General features: G+C 39.9%; 1 protein-coding gene across 1 annotated transcript; it reads left to right on the forward strand.

Moving 5' to 3' along the window:
- The first annotated feature begins 3,090 nt into the window (after nucleotides 1-3,090).
- Nucleotides 3,091-16,181, forward strand: aebp1 (AE binding protein 1). Its single transcript, XM_034123080.1, has 20 exons — nucleotides 3,091-3,340; nucleotides 5,935-6,183; nucleotides 6,622-6,684; nucleotides 7,192-7,260; nucleotides 7,632-7,691; nucleotides 7,798-7,857; nucleotides 8,380-8,457; nucleotides 9,092-9,201; nucleotides 9,304-9,443; nucleotides 10,043-10,127; nucleotides 10,211-10,355; nucleotides 11,090-11,169; nucleotides 11,264-11,387; nucleotides 12,061-12,257; nucleotides 13,101-13,274; nucleotides 13,370-13,495; nucleotides 13,597-13,840; nucleotides 14,551-14,690; nucleotides 15,004-15,103; nucleotides 15,194-16,181. Exons 1-20 carry the CDS (start codon nucleotides 3,091-3,093, stop codon nucleotides 15,751-15,753), a joined length of 3,054 nt encoding a protein of 1,017 aa, XP_033978971.1. The 3' UTR covers nucleotides 15,754-16,181.
- Nucleotides 16,182-16,237: the final 56 nt, after the last annotated feature.

Below are 16,237 nucleotides of genomic sequence, written 5' to 3' on the forward strand. Positions count from 1 at the left end.
TGTCAAAATGATACACTTACATGAATCTTTGACAGGATACAGCATGTGCTTTTGTTTTGAGTTTCTTCTTCTACATCTGGGTCAATTTTCGGAATACAAACCAACTTTAAAAGCCATATCGCCACCTATTGTGTCGGAGTGCATCATGGCATTTTTATTTATTTATTTTTAATTTTTTTTTTTTTTTTTTAATGTTTTATTGAACATTTTTTAAACATACAAAAGCTCGGTGAGGATATCATCAACTTATCAACATAAGTTCAAGACATTCATTCACAATAAGACAAAAAAAACATAAATAATACATCCAATAAGAGCCAGGGGGAAAGAAAAAAGCATAAAGGCACAAAAACATTTAAGAGGCATTAAGCTTACTTAAAATAATAACCATTTGGAAATGTCATTGCAAATCTTTATAGACAGGTTACAAGATTGTTTAAGTAACAACCAATCTCTCACATTCGACCAAAACAATTCAGAAAAAGGGCATGAGAAAAATAAATGTTCCAACGATTCATCAGATAAATTACAAAAGGAACATGATTCCACTTCAAATTTAAATCTTGAATTTAAAAAAGTAGAAACCGGGTAGATTTTATGAACAATTTTAAAATGAGTTTCTTTTGCTTTAGGGGAAATAGGCCATTTTATAAAATAAGATAGAGCTTTTTCCATTACAGATAAAGTGTCTAAATCGGTCACTTGAGGAAATAAGCCTCTGTTAAAATTGTGAAAAATGTGGGATTTCAGGGAAGCATTAATAGATTCATCATGGCATTTTGATCGGCTAAATATCCATTAGTGGGGGGGGGGGGAACTCACTATATCCTAATCCCTCTCTGAAGTCCTGTCCTGTGTTTGGGGCCTATAACAGACTAGTGTGTCGATCCAATTGTTGGCCATTTGTATTATAAAGTCATAATATTTTCGGTGTATTACCTTAATAATGTGTTCACTATAACATTGTGAAAGGTTATCATTATTTAGGTGCAGGTTTCAAATAAGCCCAGTTGGTTTTCTACCTCTCCCTGCATTGTTTGATATAATTGTGTAATTTAAATTGCTCCAATACATTAAACTTCACTGCTGCCCTGTCACATAGGCTACTATACTGTTTAAATGTCTACTTATGATTTGTTACAATACTTAATACATATTTAATTTACTTTGTCCCATTGTTATCAATCGTCTGAAGTTGAGATGACCAGGCAGAAGAGAATAACTCTCAGCTGATTTTTTTAACATGACTCAGTTTGTTCGCCGAGTCATAAATACTTCAGTCTCACATCTGGTAGCAGTTTTTCGGATTGTGGTGGGCCCAATGCTTTGAGACCTGTCACTGACCGAAACCACAATGGACAAATGTTGTGCAATAAGATTTCTTCATCTAGATATCACTACGTAAAAGTACTCAGCACGGTTCAGTCCAGTTCACATCTTTTTAACATGAAATTGTTTAAACGTTTCATGCATGTTTTACGGGTACCATTGAGAGTGCAGCAGGGGACCAGGAAATATTTTTGAAGAGGCTGCTCTGGAAAGGCGGTTCAACTCTGACATTTGGCGCATCTTGCAGAGAGGTCTTTATTTTGGCTGGATACCAAACATGTGGCCAGTTGGAGCCGTCACAATTACCAGACATCTGGACAAATCTGAAGCGTGTGGGCCTAAAGTCTTTCAAGCTGCACTGATCAATTGGCACATGAACACAGAAATAAAACTAAAAGCAGGCTGACACATCAAGAAACAGGATTCCAAAAAGCCTTTTTTTCAGACATTTTGAATTGTCATAGTTGTAAAAGCACACTAACACTAATGATGGCTCTATTATAGTCCAGTGTTTCAGTGAGAGCCACAGTAAGCAACTAAATATGAAAGGCGAAGGTGTTCTTTAAATGTTGCTGCTGCAAGGAATCGTGGGATGGCATGATGTCCTCTCTTTCGTAAAGGATTGTCCAGTGTATGCTAAAGGGGATACAAAATGGAGGCTTTAAAAAAACACATCTTTTAAGCATTTAGAGAAATAAACCAGCTGCAATCACCGCTGCCACTTACACTCAGTCAGGAACCATCCAACAAAGAAAAAGACCATTTCACTGTAGTCAAAACGTTTGAGGAAACGTAAATAATGATAGTGTTGCTTTGTGTCTGGTAAATGAATCAATAATGGATTCATATGTTTGCCATAACGACAGGGATAATATGTCAATGTTGTTATATCAGTGTTCTGCTGCATACAAAGTGCCCAGAAATATAAATTAGCACATCGTTAAACATTAGCAACCATGAGCTACAGGTCGTACCAGACAAAGTGAGGCTGCATCTGCATAAACTGTAAGTGCATTTCATCTCTGTTTGCCTTAATCAAGTTTCTTGCAACTTACAAAGAAAACGACATCTGTTGCATTGTTGCACACACATTGTTTTCAACCTCAAATGTACTTTATTTACTCAATTCTGGTTGAGTCATTCTCTTCTGTTCTGTTTGTCTAAGAACAACGGCAGAACAGAGTAAAACATGTCCTTCTTTAATTGTGTTTCTTCTTTCTTTCCTTCTTTCTTTCCCCCCCTCCCACGTAGGAATGTCACATGTGGCAGATGCTCCTCCCCTCTCCTTAGAGATGGGTGAGGGGAAAAGGGGGTGAAGGGCTATGAGGGAGAGATGTGACTGAGGAGTATATAGGGGGGAGCAGAGGAGGAGGGGGAGGAGGAGGAGGAGGAGGAGGAGGAAGAGGGAGGTGTTTTGATCTGCTGCTGCTGCTGGAGAAAATCCACTCCAGACAGATACATTTCCTCCTCTCCAGATCGACCAGGAGGCAGCTTTAAAACCTCCAGCCCACAAAGTTTCCTTCTGCTCTCCACGCTGACTTTGACATCAGACAGGAGGAAGACTCTGAAGGCTCATCCTTTTGTTCTCTGAATTCCCTTTGATGTCTCCTGAGACTTCTTAAGGACCTCCAGAGGAAACGGTGCATCTGCAGGTCAGATGTTTGTGATTTGGGGTCTAAATTTAGTTTGATATTCAGGGGTCTTTCTTGGAGTACGTTTGGTCTGTTTCCTCCCAGCCTGCGTTGTACTTTCATTGGAGAAATGAGGGCTGAGGTGCTGGTCGTCTGGGCAGCTGTGACCCTGTGCTGCGCTCTGGTGTGTGCTCGAGAAGATGTAAAGGAAATCAAAGTCTCCAGGGACCAGATTCAGGTGCGAGAAACCCGAGGACTGGTCATGCCCATGAGACAGGGGGAAGAAGGAGGTGTTGAAATGTCAGATGATCCTGCTGAGGTGGTGGAAGAGGAGACCAAAAAACCAAAGAAAAAGAAAACACCTGAGGAAATTGAGGCAGGTAAGAAGGAGGTATGATGGTATGACTAACACAGACACACAACTTATACTATTGGGTGAATTTAGGTATTTAAAGGTCATACATGTGCAGATTCCTTTGAACTTTTCTGGCCTCTGCCACAGCTTGCAGCCAATACTCTGAGGATACACAGACAGGAAAGGCTGCAATCAATCTCTGTGGAAGGAAAACATTTGGTTTGAACTCTGTTATCTGGAGCTGTCTCTGGCTTTCTCTCGTCCACAGATTTATTTGACTAAGACAACATATGGTCACAAAAACCTTTGTTAAAATCTGACCACATGCGTTTTTTTGCTGCAGAAGAGATGGGGAATTTGTTTTGATAAAAGTGATTCAGAGGTGACGGGGCAGAAACTTGTTGTGATCCAGTTGGTGGTCTGACATTTTCTTGGCACCAACAAGACCTGCGCTCTCTGGCAGGAACACAGGTTGTGCACTCACGTTTTGTCCAGCAGAGTGATCAGAGAACTAGTTGCTACAGTGAGAGTGGCGTCTGTACCTCGATTATGTCTCCAAAAAAGCAACATCTGTGAAAAATACAAACTCTGAGCAACAGCAGAAATATTTCCACTACGATTTTCCGTAAGTGAGCAGATTTACGAGGGCCCGCTTTCAGTAGCATTCATGGCACTGATGTTCTTCAGAATGTTAACTTTCCGCTGCATCAAGCAAAACCACAAGCCCAGCCGTCAGAGATGTTCATGTGTGACTAATGTAAGTTACATTTCAGGCCATAATTACAGAAGCCAAAACTATTTTTCACTTCTTTCAGGCTCTGTAAATCCGGGGAAGGCTTTGCTGAGCATGCAACTTCTTCACCATCCCTTGTTCACAATCAAATGTTTACAATTTTTGGATCCTTTTACGGGTTGTTGTAATATTCTGTTTATAACATTTATTGCAAGCATAACAAAAGTGTTGTTTGGCCTCACCAGTCCCACATATACAGCAGCAGGCTAATGCAGGAGTCCAATCACCAACCAGTACTCCTTTGCTGAAATGCCACCAGTTATATAAAAATATGCATTTTATTTAGTTAAGTTGATTAAAAACTGTTTATTAATACAATAGTAAGCTGTCAGTTGATCCACCACGTTGGTCCAGATGGAAATATCTCAACAACTATGGATTCTTATGAAATTGAGTTTCTTAAATTAGATTTTTGACACCATGTTGGCCAGTCCATGGCAGTGGTTTCCTAACAAATGTGCACTTGTTAAAGGGAATTATGTCTTGGGCCCATCGAGCCTGATTTGGATTAAGCAATGATTAATTGTCACCATCATGCACATCATTTGATAAAAAAAAACATAACTGGGATTGAGAAGACAAACCAGAAAAAGCTTTGAGGTCTGATCCTGACAGTGGACCTGTGGATTAAAAGGTTGTTTGTTATTTCTGTGTAGACTCACAGAAAGAAAAGGTGACTGACAGTAATAAAAAGTGGCTGCCCAAACACCGGGGGCGAGTAATGGATTGGCAGTGAGGGGTTGTTGTGTTTAAGGAACATCAGGAAACATGTCTAGCAGAAGAAAACAAGCTGCCTATGTGTCTGCGTTGGAGTCTGATGATGATTGCATAACAACGGTGGATTAAAAACCCTGAATTCCTTTAAGATACCTTCTCTGTAATAATCCATGTTCAACATGAAACCAACCATTTCCCACTTTTAAGTCTGTAAGCAGCCTCTCATCAGACAGTTGAGAAGGTGTAAGGCGACACTGAGCTGATTGAAGGTTCCCAGACCGCCTCCGTACATCCGTGTGTTTGTCTTTTAATGTCTTGAAAACTAAATGTTGGTTTTGCAGAAATACTACCCTGCACACACAACACAGAAGTATAATGTACCACACTGCCTTAAAATGTTTGATTTGAATTGTGCTAACTAATTATTTACTGGTTTACCTGGTTGTTTAATTAGGCTACATTTCCTGTTGGTGGTTTTGGTAGGTGTATTTGTTTACTTCATGCAGAGCCAGACTTTTCCAATCTTTATGGTTTTATGCTAAGCTAGGCTAAACAGACCGGACATTGTACAACACACAAAAGCATTATGAAAGATTAGTGTCTCCTCTTAACAAAAAAGCAAGCATACAGTATTTCCCAAATATGTTAAATATTACATTTGCAGAGCAGTCATGCTCCCAGGAGGAAAACACATGACTATGACCTCTCCTATCGCTTTGCCAGCAAATCCACCTCTTATATAACTCTTTCCTCTGTACAGTATTGACTGTCAAAGGGGAGGTCATTAGGGCTTGGCAATGGTCTCCTCTGACTGCTTTCTTGTTTGGTCTCAGACCAACACAAACCAATGAACTGGCAAAATTATCTTTTGTGCAGCATTTCAAGTTTATGTTTGTCTAGTTAGGTTTCAGTTGTTTCGTGTTTAGGTACAGTAAGAAATCAGCTGTAAATATGTCCAACATATAAACAGACAAGAAGAGAAGAAAGAATTGGCAGTAAAAGTATATATCTAATAAAAAGAAACTACAAAGCTGCTTTACGTGCCATGCTCACATTTTACAGGTTTCAAATAACCAAAAGTGTTCCTCTTTTACCTCGTCTCTTTGAAGCCAAGGCAAAGAAAGCAGCAGAGAGGGAAGCCAAGGCAAAGAGGCAGAAAGCTCCTAAACCAACCAAAAAGCCAAAAGCACCAAAACCCACCAAAAAACCCAAAGCACCAAAACCCACAAAGAAGCCAAAGGCCCCCAAAGGCACCAAGAAGCTAAAGATGAGGACCACGGTGCAGCCGGACACCGGGCCACCCTCTGTGGACGAGGAGGAGGAGGAGAGGCTGCTGATTGGACTGGGCTGGGGAACAGGTATGTACACTACTGTTTAACGACCTGGAGTCATTGTACAAACAAACACTCAAAATACTGGACAAGAAATCTGAATAAAAATACAACTTGTTGAGCTGGGAATTATTTAAATCCCAATTCAAAACCTGGTTAGTGAGGAATCAGCTCTGCCAACAGACACAATCTTCTGCTCCTTACAACCCAGTGTCCGTACACTGCCTGTGTTTTATTATTTTGTATGTTTGTTTGTTTTATTTTTTTATTAAGTATTCCAGTAATGTATGTTGCATGTTTTTATTTGATTGTATTTACTTGTTTAAAATGAAATGTGTCTTTAGGTTGACTAACAAAATCTGTCCAGGGACTACAGATAAAAAATAGCCTCTTGGAAATCTGAAGTCTATTCTTGTAAAACAAAGTATTTCACCATTGTCTGTCCTTTGAACTTGATGTTCACAGTGAAACGACCTGCTGTGACCCCAACGACGCCTGCAGAGGAAGAGCCAGAGGAGCCGGGCCTGTGTGAGACCCGGAGACGGTTTTAGTTCTTTCACAAATGTTACTTTTGGTGTTTTATATTCATGCAGACATCTCCATAGAGCCAACAATTCCAACACAAACTCCCAAAGAGCCAATGAGCCCGGCGCTGACTACTGGGTAGTTAGACTTCTTTCTCCAACATCCACTCAGTCAGAGCCAAAGACTTTATGGAGCCTTTTATGACGGAGCTCAGAGGTTCCAGCGGGTTATGAGGGCTGTGATGTGAAAAAGGACCTGGAGGCTCCATCAAACCAGCACACTGCTAGTTTCCTTGAAACAGATTTATTATTTAGATGTTTTCAACACTTACAGACAGACTATAATAAAGACTTTAAAGGAAGACATACAAAGAGGAAGATTTATTTTGTATGCAGTTTTATTTCCCCTAAAATGTCAATGGATTTATGAGCTTATAACGTCTTTTGTTTGATGTCAGAGATTATGCTATAACAGTTCATATGAATACAGCATGTGCTCTGTGCTTCACAGATGTGCGGCCTGTTGGATATCCTGATTACAAAAAAGCCACAACTACTGAGGTCATCATGTTTATACCAGGTTTGGGTTCATTTAAAGAATTGATTTCAAAGAAGAGAGGCTCCAACATGGTATACTTTGTTTGACTCATTATTAGTTTGTCTTACTTTTACAATTAGAGAGTCCGATTAATTCAATGTAACTTAAGGATCAAAATAATTAAATTAAAACAAATTTGAAAATAAATAATGACAGTAACTTTTGAGAAATATACCAGAGTATCCTAGTTTCATTATTTGTGTATTTATTATATTTTCCTTATTGTATTGTGAATTACTATGAACACTTTTCTCTTACCTCATTTAATTTAACCCTTACTTATGTAACTATATACGTCCTTGAGTGATTGCAAAGTAGGGATATGTTTTATCACTTATTTCCTTCTGTTTCAGAGGAAACCACCAGTGTCCCATTTGCCGTCCCCTGGTATGAAGAGTATGATTACGCTGACTGTACGTCAATCATTTGGATAGATACCAACAAATAAATGTGCTGCAGTTTTTGCTATGAATCATTTTTTAACATGAATTGCTTCTGTTTCTGATTGTCTCCTCACAGTGGCTGCTAAGAGACAAGAAGAAGAGGAGGATAAGGCTCGCAAAGAAAAGGCAGAAAAAGGTTTATAATCTCATTTTCCTTGAAATTGTTTGGATCAATCCGCCACTGAAAATAGTCCCATACAAAGGTTTTATTTTATTTTATGAAAAATAGAGTGACCATAAAGAAAATAATACTCCTTTTTAAACATGAAACTATGATAAATTGAGGCGTTTTCTTTTACCCTTTATTCTTCAGTGTTCTTTTAAAGACCATTTTAGAACAAAAGGGTCTGGAAGAGATAGAGGAGGGATTTCCAACAGCTGTCTGTAAAAGCCTTACACAACATGTTGGTATTTCCTGTAAAGTCAAATATAAAATCATCATCACATATTTTCTGCATGAACAGCCTTAAACACATTCGCTCAAATAGACTAAACTAATCAATGTTAAAGGCAAGAAACACATGAGGAATGTATGAATGGGAATGAAGGTGCATTGTGCGAGCACATATGGAAATATTTTGGTGTAGGTGGTTGGCTGGAGATCAAGGTCCATTTGAGAACATGTTTTGACACATATTGTCTCCTCGTTACACTGAAGCTGAGCGGCTGAGGAAGAAGTGGGAGGAGGAAGAGGAGGAGCGACTGAAGCAGATTTCAGAGCCTGTGGAACCAAAAAGTAAGAGAAATACTGACAGGAACACAAATCCTTTTAATTGGTGGATTGTAACTAAGTACTTATACCAACTAATAGTATTCACGTACTTGTACACTACTTATCACAATTTGGCTTTTGATGCTTTAAACTTTTGCTTTACTACATTGCAGAGCCAAATGTTGTACTTTTTACTGCATTTACAGTTTCTGACAGCATACATTTACATTACTCTATGTCTATATCTACATCAGTAAAATGCCACATACATATTAATGCAGCAGTAAAATCCTATATAATAGTAAAACACAATTTCCTGCACAATGAGTACTTCCACTTTTCATTCTTTAAGTACATTTTAAAGTATTAAGCTGAAAGCCTGCTTTTGACTGGAATGTTTACACAGTGTTTAATTTGTGCTTTACTTCGAGAAAGGATCTAAATACTTTCACCACTGTTCATTTTTTTTAATCCATTAGGCCTTTTTTAAACTACTACATTGTCTTTAAAGGACATCTTCATTCAAAAGTAAAAAATGCTTTCAACTCACTTGTTAAAGCCGTTCTGTGGCTTCCAAGAATGAATCAAATGTGTGTTTTGAATCAGAGTATTTCTGAAACATTGAACACACCCTGTTTGTGTTTGCTTTCCCTCTCAGAGTGTCCTCCTCTTGGCCTGGAGTCTCACCGGGTGGAGGACGACCAGCTGCTGGCGTCCTCTCAGTCTCACTACGGCTTCACGGCTCAGAGGGGACGACTCAACATGCAGGTAGGCTACACATAAAACACAATAGTTACTTTGGGAATATTGAAAGTCTGCTCTCAAAGCAATTATCTGTTATCGGTCTCAGAAAGATGTGTTTCCTTACAGGGCTCTGATAATGAGGACGATCTGTTCGGAGGTGCGTGGTGCGCGGAGCCGGAGGAGAAGGCCCACTGGTTTGAAGTGGATGCCCGCCGAGAGGTGGAGTTCACCGGGGTCATCACTCAGGGAAGAAACTCAGACCAACTGTGAGTCTATTGTTGTGATTCATTGTTTTGTATGTCACATTTATAGAACATTGGAAGCCCATCTCTGCAGGAAAAATGAGGGCAATTCAACTTATTTTATGAAGAGATTTATAGAAGTAATCTCAGGGCGCTTTTCATACAAAGCAGGTATAGACCAGACTATTTAAATGTGTATTTACAGAAACCTTACAATAGTCCAATAGCGAGTCCAAAATGTCCTCACTTTTAGCTCAGTTTTTGGTCTCTACCAACTCCTGGCGGAAGTATGTGTCACCTAGAGGCTAAATGCTCCACTATGTTCACCTGCAAGTCTCTTACTGTGTCCGTCTGCTGAGCAGGTAGTGTGGATTGGATTTCTCGGATGGCTAGAAAGAGGGAAATTCAAATTATGTGACTGAACCAAAACAGTAAATGTTGGGGGCACAAAACAAAACGTGAGCTGAAAGACACAGTATTGTTCCTAAGAGCTGAAAGGAACTTAAGTATAAAAAACTATTCATAATTTTGACTTAAGACATTATTTTCTCCTGTCAGAAATTAACTTAAGAAATGTAACTCTGTTAAAATGTTTACTGATTAATCAAACATTTTTCCTATAGGGAGGATTTCGTGTCCTCCTACTTTGTGTCCTTCAGTAACGACAGCCGTGACTGGACTATACTTCATGATGGCTACGCTGAATGGGTTGGTTAAAGATAAATAAATAAAAGCTTAAAATGACAGATTAAAAACTTAATATTCTATTCTGTGTGATGGTCCTCCTGCAGTTGTTCTATGGGAATGTGGATAAGAACACGCCAGTGCTGAGTCAGTTTTCTACGCCCGTGGTGGCGCGGTACATCCGCATCCTGCCGCAGAGCTGGAACGGCAGCTTGTGTCTCAGAGCGGAGGTCCTGGCCTGCCAACTACCCAGTCAGTATCACAGAAAACATATTACAACACCACTGACCTTATCTGTTATCAGGAGTAAATTAATCGTCTCTTTCTGAAACTATGAGGCCTTGGTTGAAGCAGTTTAACAGGTCTTTAAAGAGTTTAATGACCTCATGAGGCACAGAGCTTTCTCATTCCTTTCAGGGATATGTCATCCTCCACTGGGAGAATAACAACACTTTTTGCCAAACACAAGAGTCTGTTTCACAAAACAAACTTCATGACACCAGTGTTAGGAAAAGTGTTTTACATGGTAACTAAATCAAAGCACAACTTTGTTATACAACATTTCCAAGTGGTAGAAAGTTTCTAAGAACATCTATTCAAATACTGTCCTTGACTACAATGTTGAGGTACTTGATTAATAATACTGAATATGATAAGAAATAAATAATTATTTATCAGATAAGGCAAAACTATTGTGAAGTGAACCTTGAACTCTACCTACAGTAGCAGTATATAAAATAAAGTTAAAGCTGCAAAATCTATAAACACATTGCTGCAACAACAATTATTATGTAATAGTATAATTATCCTGAAATTGTGCATGTGTGCTTTTACTTTTGATGCTTCAAGTATATTTGAATGCTAATAGTTTCTCAGTTTTGTTTTTTAGTAATATTTGAATGCAAGACTTTAATATTACAGACATTTGCCAATTTGACTAAAACAGCAGAACTTCTAGTGTACTATGAGCGTGTTTCTTCTTCCAGGCAGCTACCGCAGTGAGAATGAAGTGAACTCCTCAGACGAACTGGACTTCAGACACCACAACTACAAGGACATGAGACAGGTCTGTTTTTAAGTCTGATCAAAAACTACTGCCCTATTATCATTCTGAAAAGAACAATATCACAAAAGAGTTTCCTCTTGTATCTCTCTTACAGATGATGAAGGTGATCAACGAAGAGTGTCCTAACATCACCAGGATCTACAACATTGGTAAAAGCTCTCAGGGCCTGAAGATGTACGCCATGGAGATCTCTGACAACCCAGGAGAGCACGAGACAGGTGTGAGAAACAGACAGCAAAAAAACCATCTTTACAAGATAAAAGATCATTGTCATAATTGTACAATCATTTTGTCCCCTGTACAATCAACAATGCAAAAAGTGCTTTAATATACAAACATTTGACCTTTTTGTAACCTTAGGAGTTGGTTCTAGTGTGTTTCGTCTCATTAAAACATATTTTCGGGGTCCATTTGTATTTACCCATATCTTCTCACATTGGCCCTTCTAGCCAATCATGCGTGGTGTAGTCAATGAACTTGAAGTTTGCAAGCATGGCTGTCATTGGAAGCTAAGTTGAAGCTAGTTTGCACAAGAGATAGCTAAACTAGATAGGGCTAAAAAAGAAAATGTGATTGTTGGACACATAATCCTTTTCACACATCATTAGCTAAAAACAGCGATGTGGGTAGCTAGAGTATGTAGGTGTGTCAAAAAGTACTTGTAAAACGTTCTATTTACGCCTATTTGTTCTCGTGTTTATGAATTACCTATGATACTTCCTACATTACATATTACTTGTTAGACGCTTTTATCCAAAGCGACTTACATACTCAATACTGTATATTACGATAAGTAGTGTGTCTTTACGTAACACGACTACACAGGATTCATGACTATAAATAAAGCCGCATTTCTTGAGGTTTATAAATCTGCGTGCTGTTGCTTTCTAGGTGAGCCTGAATTTCGGTACACAGCTGGTCTCCATGGTAACGAGGCGCTGGGTCGTGAGCTTCTTCTCCTGCTGATGCAGTTCCTGTGCAAGGAGTACAATGATGACAACCCCAGAGTGCGCCGCCTGGTGGACGGAGTGAGAATACACCTGGTGCCTTCACTCAACCCTGATGCTTACGAACTGGCCTACGAGATGGTATGATGAACATAAATTACACATTAATAAACGTTGGCTTAACTTGGAAAGAATACCGGTATCCGCAGTCAGTGCTGGACTCAGGCTTTCTTAAGGGGCAGGTGCAAAAAAAGATGGGCACCAGCAGCATGTAGGGGTAGCCTTTAAAAGTCACATATTATACAAAATCAAATTGTTCATGTCATTTATACATAAACAAGTGTCCCCTCTGTGTAAAGAGATTCTGAAAATTTCAGGAAAAAAGATTTGCTCTCCATTTGTCCTGAACCATTTATATAAAAACCTGTCTGAAAAGGAGCTGATCAGATTTTGGCCACTTTGTGATGTCATAATGTTGTTTTGGGTTGTGTAACCATTAGCCCATAATCAATTAAGGGCACACACCTTATCACCTGAATCTCTTCCTAGAGCACCAATGTGTTCTTTTTAACCAAATATCTCTCAGAGGGGCGTGGGGAGTGGCTCCTTATTTTCATCTAAAGTAAAAGACAGAGAATCAGCACTTTTGAAACAGGGCTGAAACAGAGGGGTTTATGGGATGCTGCAATGATCTGTTTGGTGTTTCAGACAAACACTTCAGAGACATGTTTTGTATGTATCTGAGACCTATAATATATTGATGAAAAACAGTATAATAGGGGACCTTTAAGGGCCAGGCGGGAAATAAATATGGGCACCAGTTGCATGCTGTCAAGTTTTCCAGCATGTAGGGTAGCCTTTAAGGCCTGCATCCTGTTTTTTTTCCATAGAAAGGTCATGTGTATTTACTGATGCTAAAAGGCTTCATATTTATGCAAAAACTATTCTTTGAGACCTAACATGGTCTTCCTTGTTGTCCTTCAGGGCTCAGAGATGGGGAATTGGGCGTTGGGCCACTGGACCGAAGAAGGTTACGACATCTTCAAGAATTTCCCAGACCTCAACAGCATTCTCTGGGGAGCTGAGGACAGAGGCTGGGTACCTCGTATCGTGCCGAATCATTACATTCCCCACACAGAAAACGTCCTCAATGGCTCTGTGAGTTTGTTCAAGGCCACCAAGGACCCATAAACCACTTTAACCCTACAAGATGTGTTGAAACTCAAACTTTTCTTTGCTTTTTCCTCTCACAGTTTGCTACTGAAACAAAATCCATCATTACCTGGATGCAGCGTACCCCATTTGTGCTGGGAGCAAATTTGCAAGGAGGAGAAAAAATGGTCGCCTACCCGTTTGACATGCAGCGTCAACCAATTTCTGTAAGGCTGTTTCACAAATACAATCTTATTAAACACATATAGATCACCTCAGGAGTTTTACTCCCATATAATAACACATTAATCCTTTGATGTTGTCAAAGCCTACGGATAGCCGACGGAGTGATAACTCTAACATGAACGAAGAGACGTGGGCTCGCATTCAGCGGCAGAACGAGGGATCTCTGAGAGAGACGCCAGATGACGCCATGTTCAGATGGTTGGCTATGTCATACGCCCACAGCCATATGACCATGACGGAGACATACCGAGGCTCATGCCATGGCGATGATGTCACTGGGGGTCAAGGCATCACCAACAGAGCCAACTGGGATCCAGTGGTGGGCAGTAAGTGTTGACATAAGAGGGAATCAAATACATTGTAACAGTGCAAACAACTGTGCAACAATGAAAGAGCAAATGACTTAATCCATTTATTCCTGGTGGTATCCATAGACTATTTAATCTGTTTGGCATTCTCAAGGTCTCCATCAAGTACATAACCCTAACCCTATACACACCACCATAGATGATAGCTATATTTTGCACAGAGACCAACTAACCAACACCTCCTGTGTTTTAGTTTTCAACAAAATGAAACAGTTTGCAAGTAATCCAATTACCAAAAAACAATTGACACACAAGAACACTGGAGCTTTTGAGGGGCAGTTACCCACTTTGCCTGATTGGAAATCCAACTTTGGTGGTAACAAAGTCTTCAGGAGACCATCCGATTGTAATTGAAGTACTGTATATGGGATGCAATTTGTAATGCTCTTAAGCTCAACAGCGTCATTTCTTTCATGACACAGTTCCTGCTTAAACTGAAAAATCTACACATCTCATAGTATCAGTATTTCTAAGCTTGATGGAAAATAGTTAATTGTTTGTTGGAAGGTCATGTTGCTGTTTATATTGCAAATGGCATGCATTGATGCATTTAAATAACAATGTATCAAGGTACAGATGCCTCAGGAGTACTTTGACTAATAAAATAATCATCTAGACAGCACTGATCCTTTATCAAAGCTCCCTTTAAAGCTTTTTTTCTCCCACAGGTATGAATGACTTCAGCTACCTGCACACCAACTGCTTCGAGCTGTCCATCTTCCTGGGCTGTGACAAGTTTCCCCATGAGAGTGAACTGCCTCTGGAGTGGGAGAACAATCGCGAGGCTCTGTTGTCCTTCATCGAACAAGTGAGAACTGGACTGATGAGTATAAATTAAACTCTAGTCAGAATACTTTGGACATCAATTCCCCCTGTTTGTAGACTTGATATATGGCTGTTAACAGCTGCTTTTCTATCCTTCACATTGAAACGGGTGTGGTCTGTTCAGTCTTGTGCTGGTGGCAATGAATTGCAGTGGTGGTAGCCTCCATTGGCACGTTTAATGTTTTTATCCCCATGATGTTTGCATATTTCCTTGGTTGATAGACTAGTGATTGGGTCCCACTGAAAGTAATATAAACCATGATTAGGCTGAACCTGAAATGCTGTTTTCTGTTCAGGTAAATCGAGGAATAAAGGGTGTAGTGAGAGACGTGGAGGGAGGTCCGCTGCCTAATGCCACTATATCTGTGGAGGGAATACACCATGATGTCAGAACTGGTATGTTGTGGACAACAACAAAGACACGTATTTATTAGACTTTTTGGTCAAGAATGTCAGCTTCTAACCTTTGCCCTACACTCATTCTAGCTTTAGGTGGTGATTACTGGCGTCTGTTGAATCCTGGAGAGTACAGAGTGACGGCCAGAGCTGACGGCTACACCCCTCAGACCAGAATATGCATGGTGGGCTACGACGTTGGAGCCACTTCATGCAGCTTCACCTTAGCCAAATCAAACTGGGACCGCATCAAACAAATCATGAAGCTCCACGGCAAGAGGCCCATCCGACTTGTCCCCAAAGTAACTGTGGTGAGAACGACTACAGCGCCAAGCCCTGTGGCCACCACCGTTGACGATCACGCCAGACTCCAGAAGGCAGAGCGACTCAGGCGGCTCAAGATCTTGCGTTTACGCCGTCTGCGTCTGCAGAGGTTACGAGGCGGTCTCAATACCATACCTACTCCATCAACGACGACGACGACGACGACCACAACTACAGCCCCCACAACAGAACCTAAGACCGAGAGAACCACTTCCTGGTATGACTCCTGGTTTCCGGACAGTTGGATGACAGAGAATCCATTCGATAGCGTTAACTTTGACTCGGCGCCCACACAGGACTATCCTTTCGAATACACTATTGATTGATTTCTACATTCAGTGACACAACATCCATGTAAAACCTTACTAACCACTTCTGATTGCTGCATCCTCACAGCTTTAAAAACACAGAACACACAAGTAATTCAGCGCTCAAAATACTGGATTCGGGGAACATTGTGAGCGGAGACTTTAAGGGAATGTCCGTAATACACATTTTTTTTGGGAAATTTCCATACAGAGAATTGATCTGGAATAAAAGATTGTGCTAAGCATTCACTATACAGCTCAAGATATTAGGCTTTAATAAAACAATAAACATGTCACAACACAAACAGGAAATAATTAGGTACCTCTCCATTTTAAATGTCTGTATATCTGTATGTTTCTTATGCTTTACAGTATGATGGCTTCAGTTCAACTTATTAAATGTACTTCTGAATGCATTGGATTAAAAAAAATTTTTTTGTGTAAGATGTTGTGGTTCTAATTATGACTTAAAGGGGACCTATCATGCAAAATGCACTTTTTG

Source organism: Trematomus bernacchii, unplaced genomic scaffold (assembly GCF_902827165.1).
Source record: "Trematomus bernacchii unplaced genomic scaffold, fTreBer1.1, whole genome shotgun sequence".
NCBI classification, from domain to species: Eukaryota; Metazoa; Chordata; class Actinopteri; order Perciformes; family Nototheniidae; genus Trematomus; species Trematomus bernacchii.

What these genes read in the sequence shown, in the direction of transcription:
- aebp1 (XM_034123080.1), top strand. Translation starts at nt 3,091, where the DNA reads ATGAGGGCTGAGGTGCTGGTCGTCTGGGCAGCTGTGACCCTGTGCTGC. An exon ending in GGAAGAAACTCAGACCAACT is followed by an intron (nt 9,444 to 10,042) that starts GTGAGTCTATTG and finishes TTTTTCCTATAG; the next exon opens with GGAGGATTTCGTGTCCTCCT. An exon ending in TGTTGTCCTTCATCGAACAA is followed by an intron (nt 14,691 to 15,003) that starts GTGAGAACTGGA and finishes TTTTCTGTTCAG; the next exon opens with GTAAATCGAGGAATAAAGGG.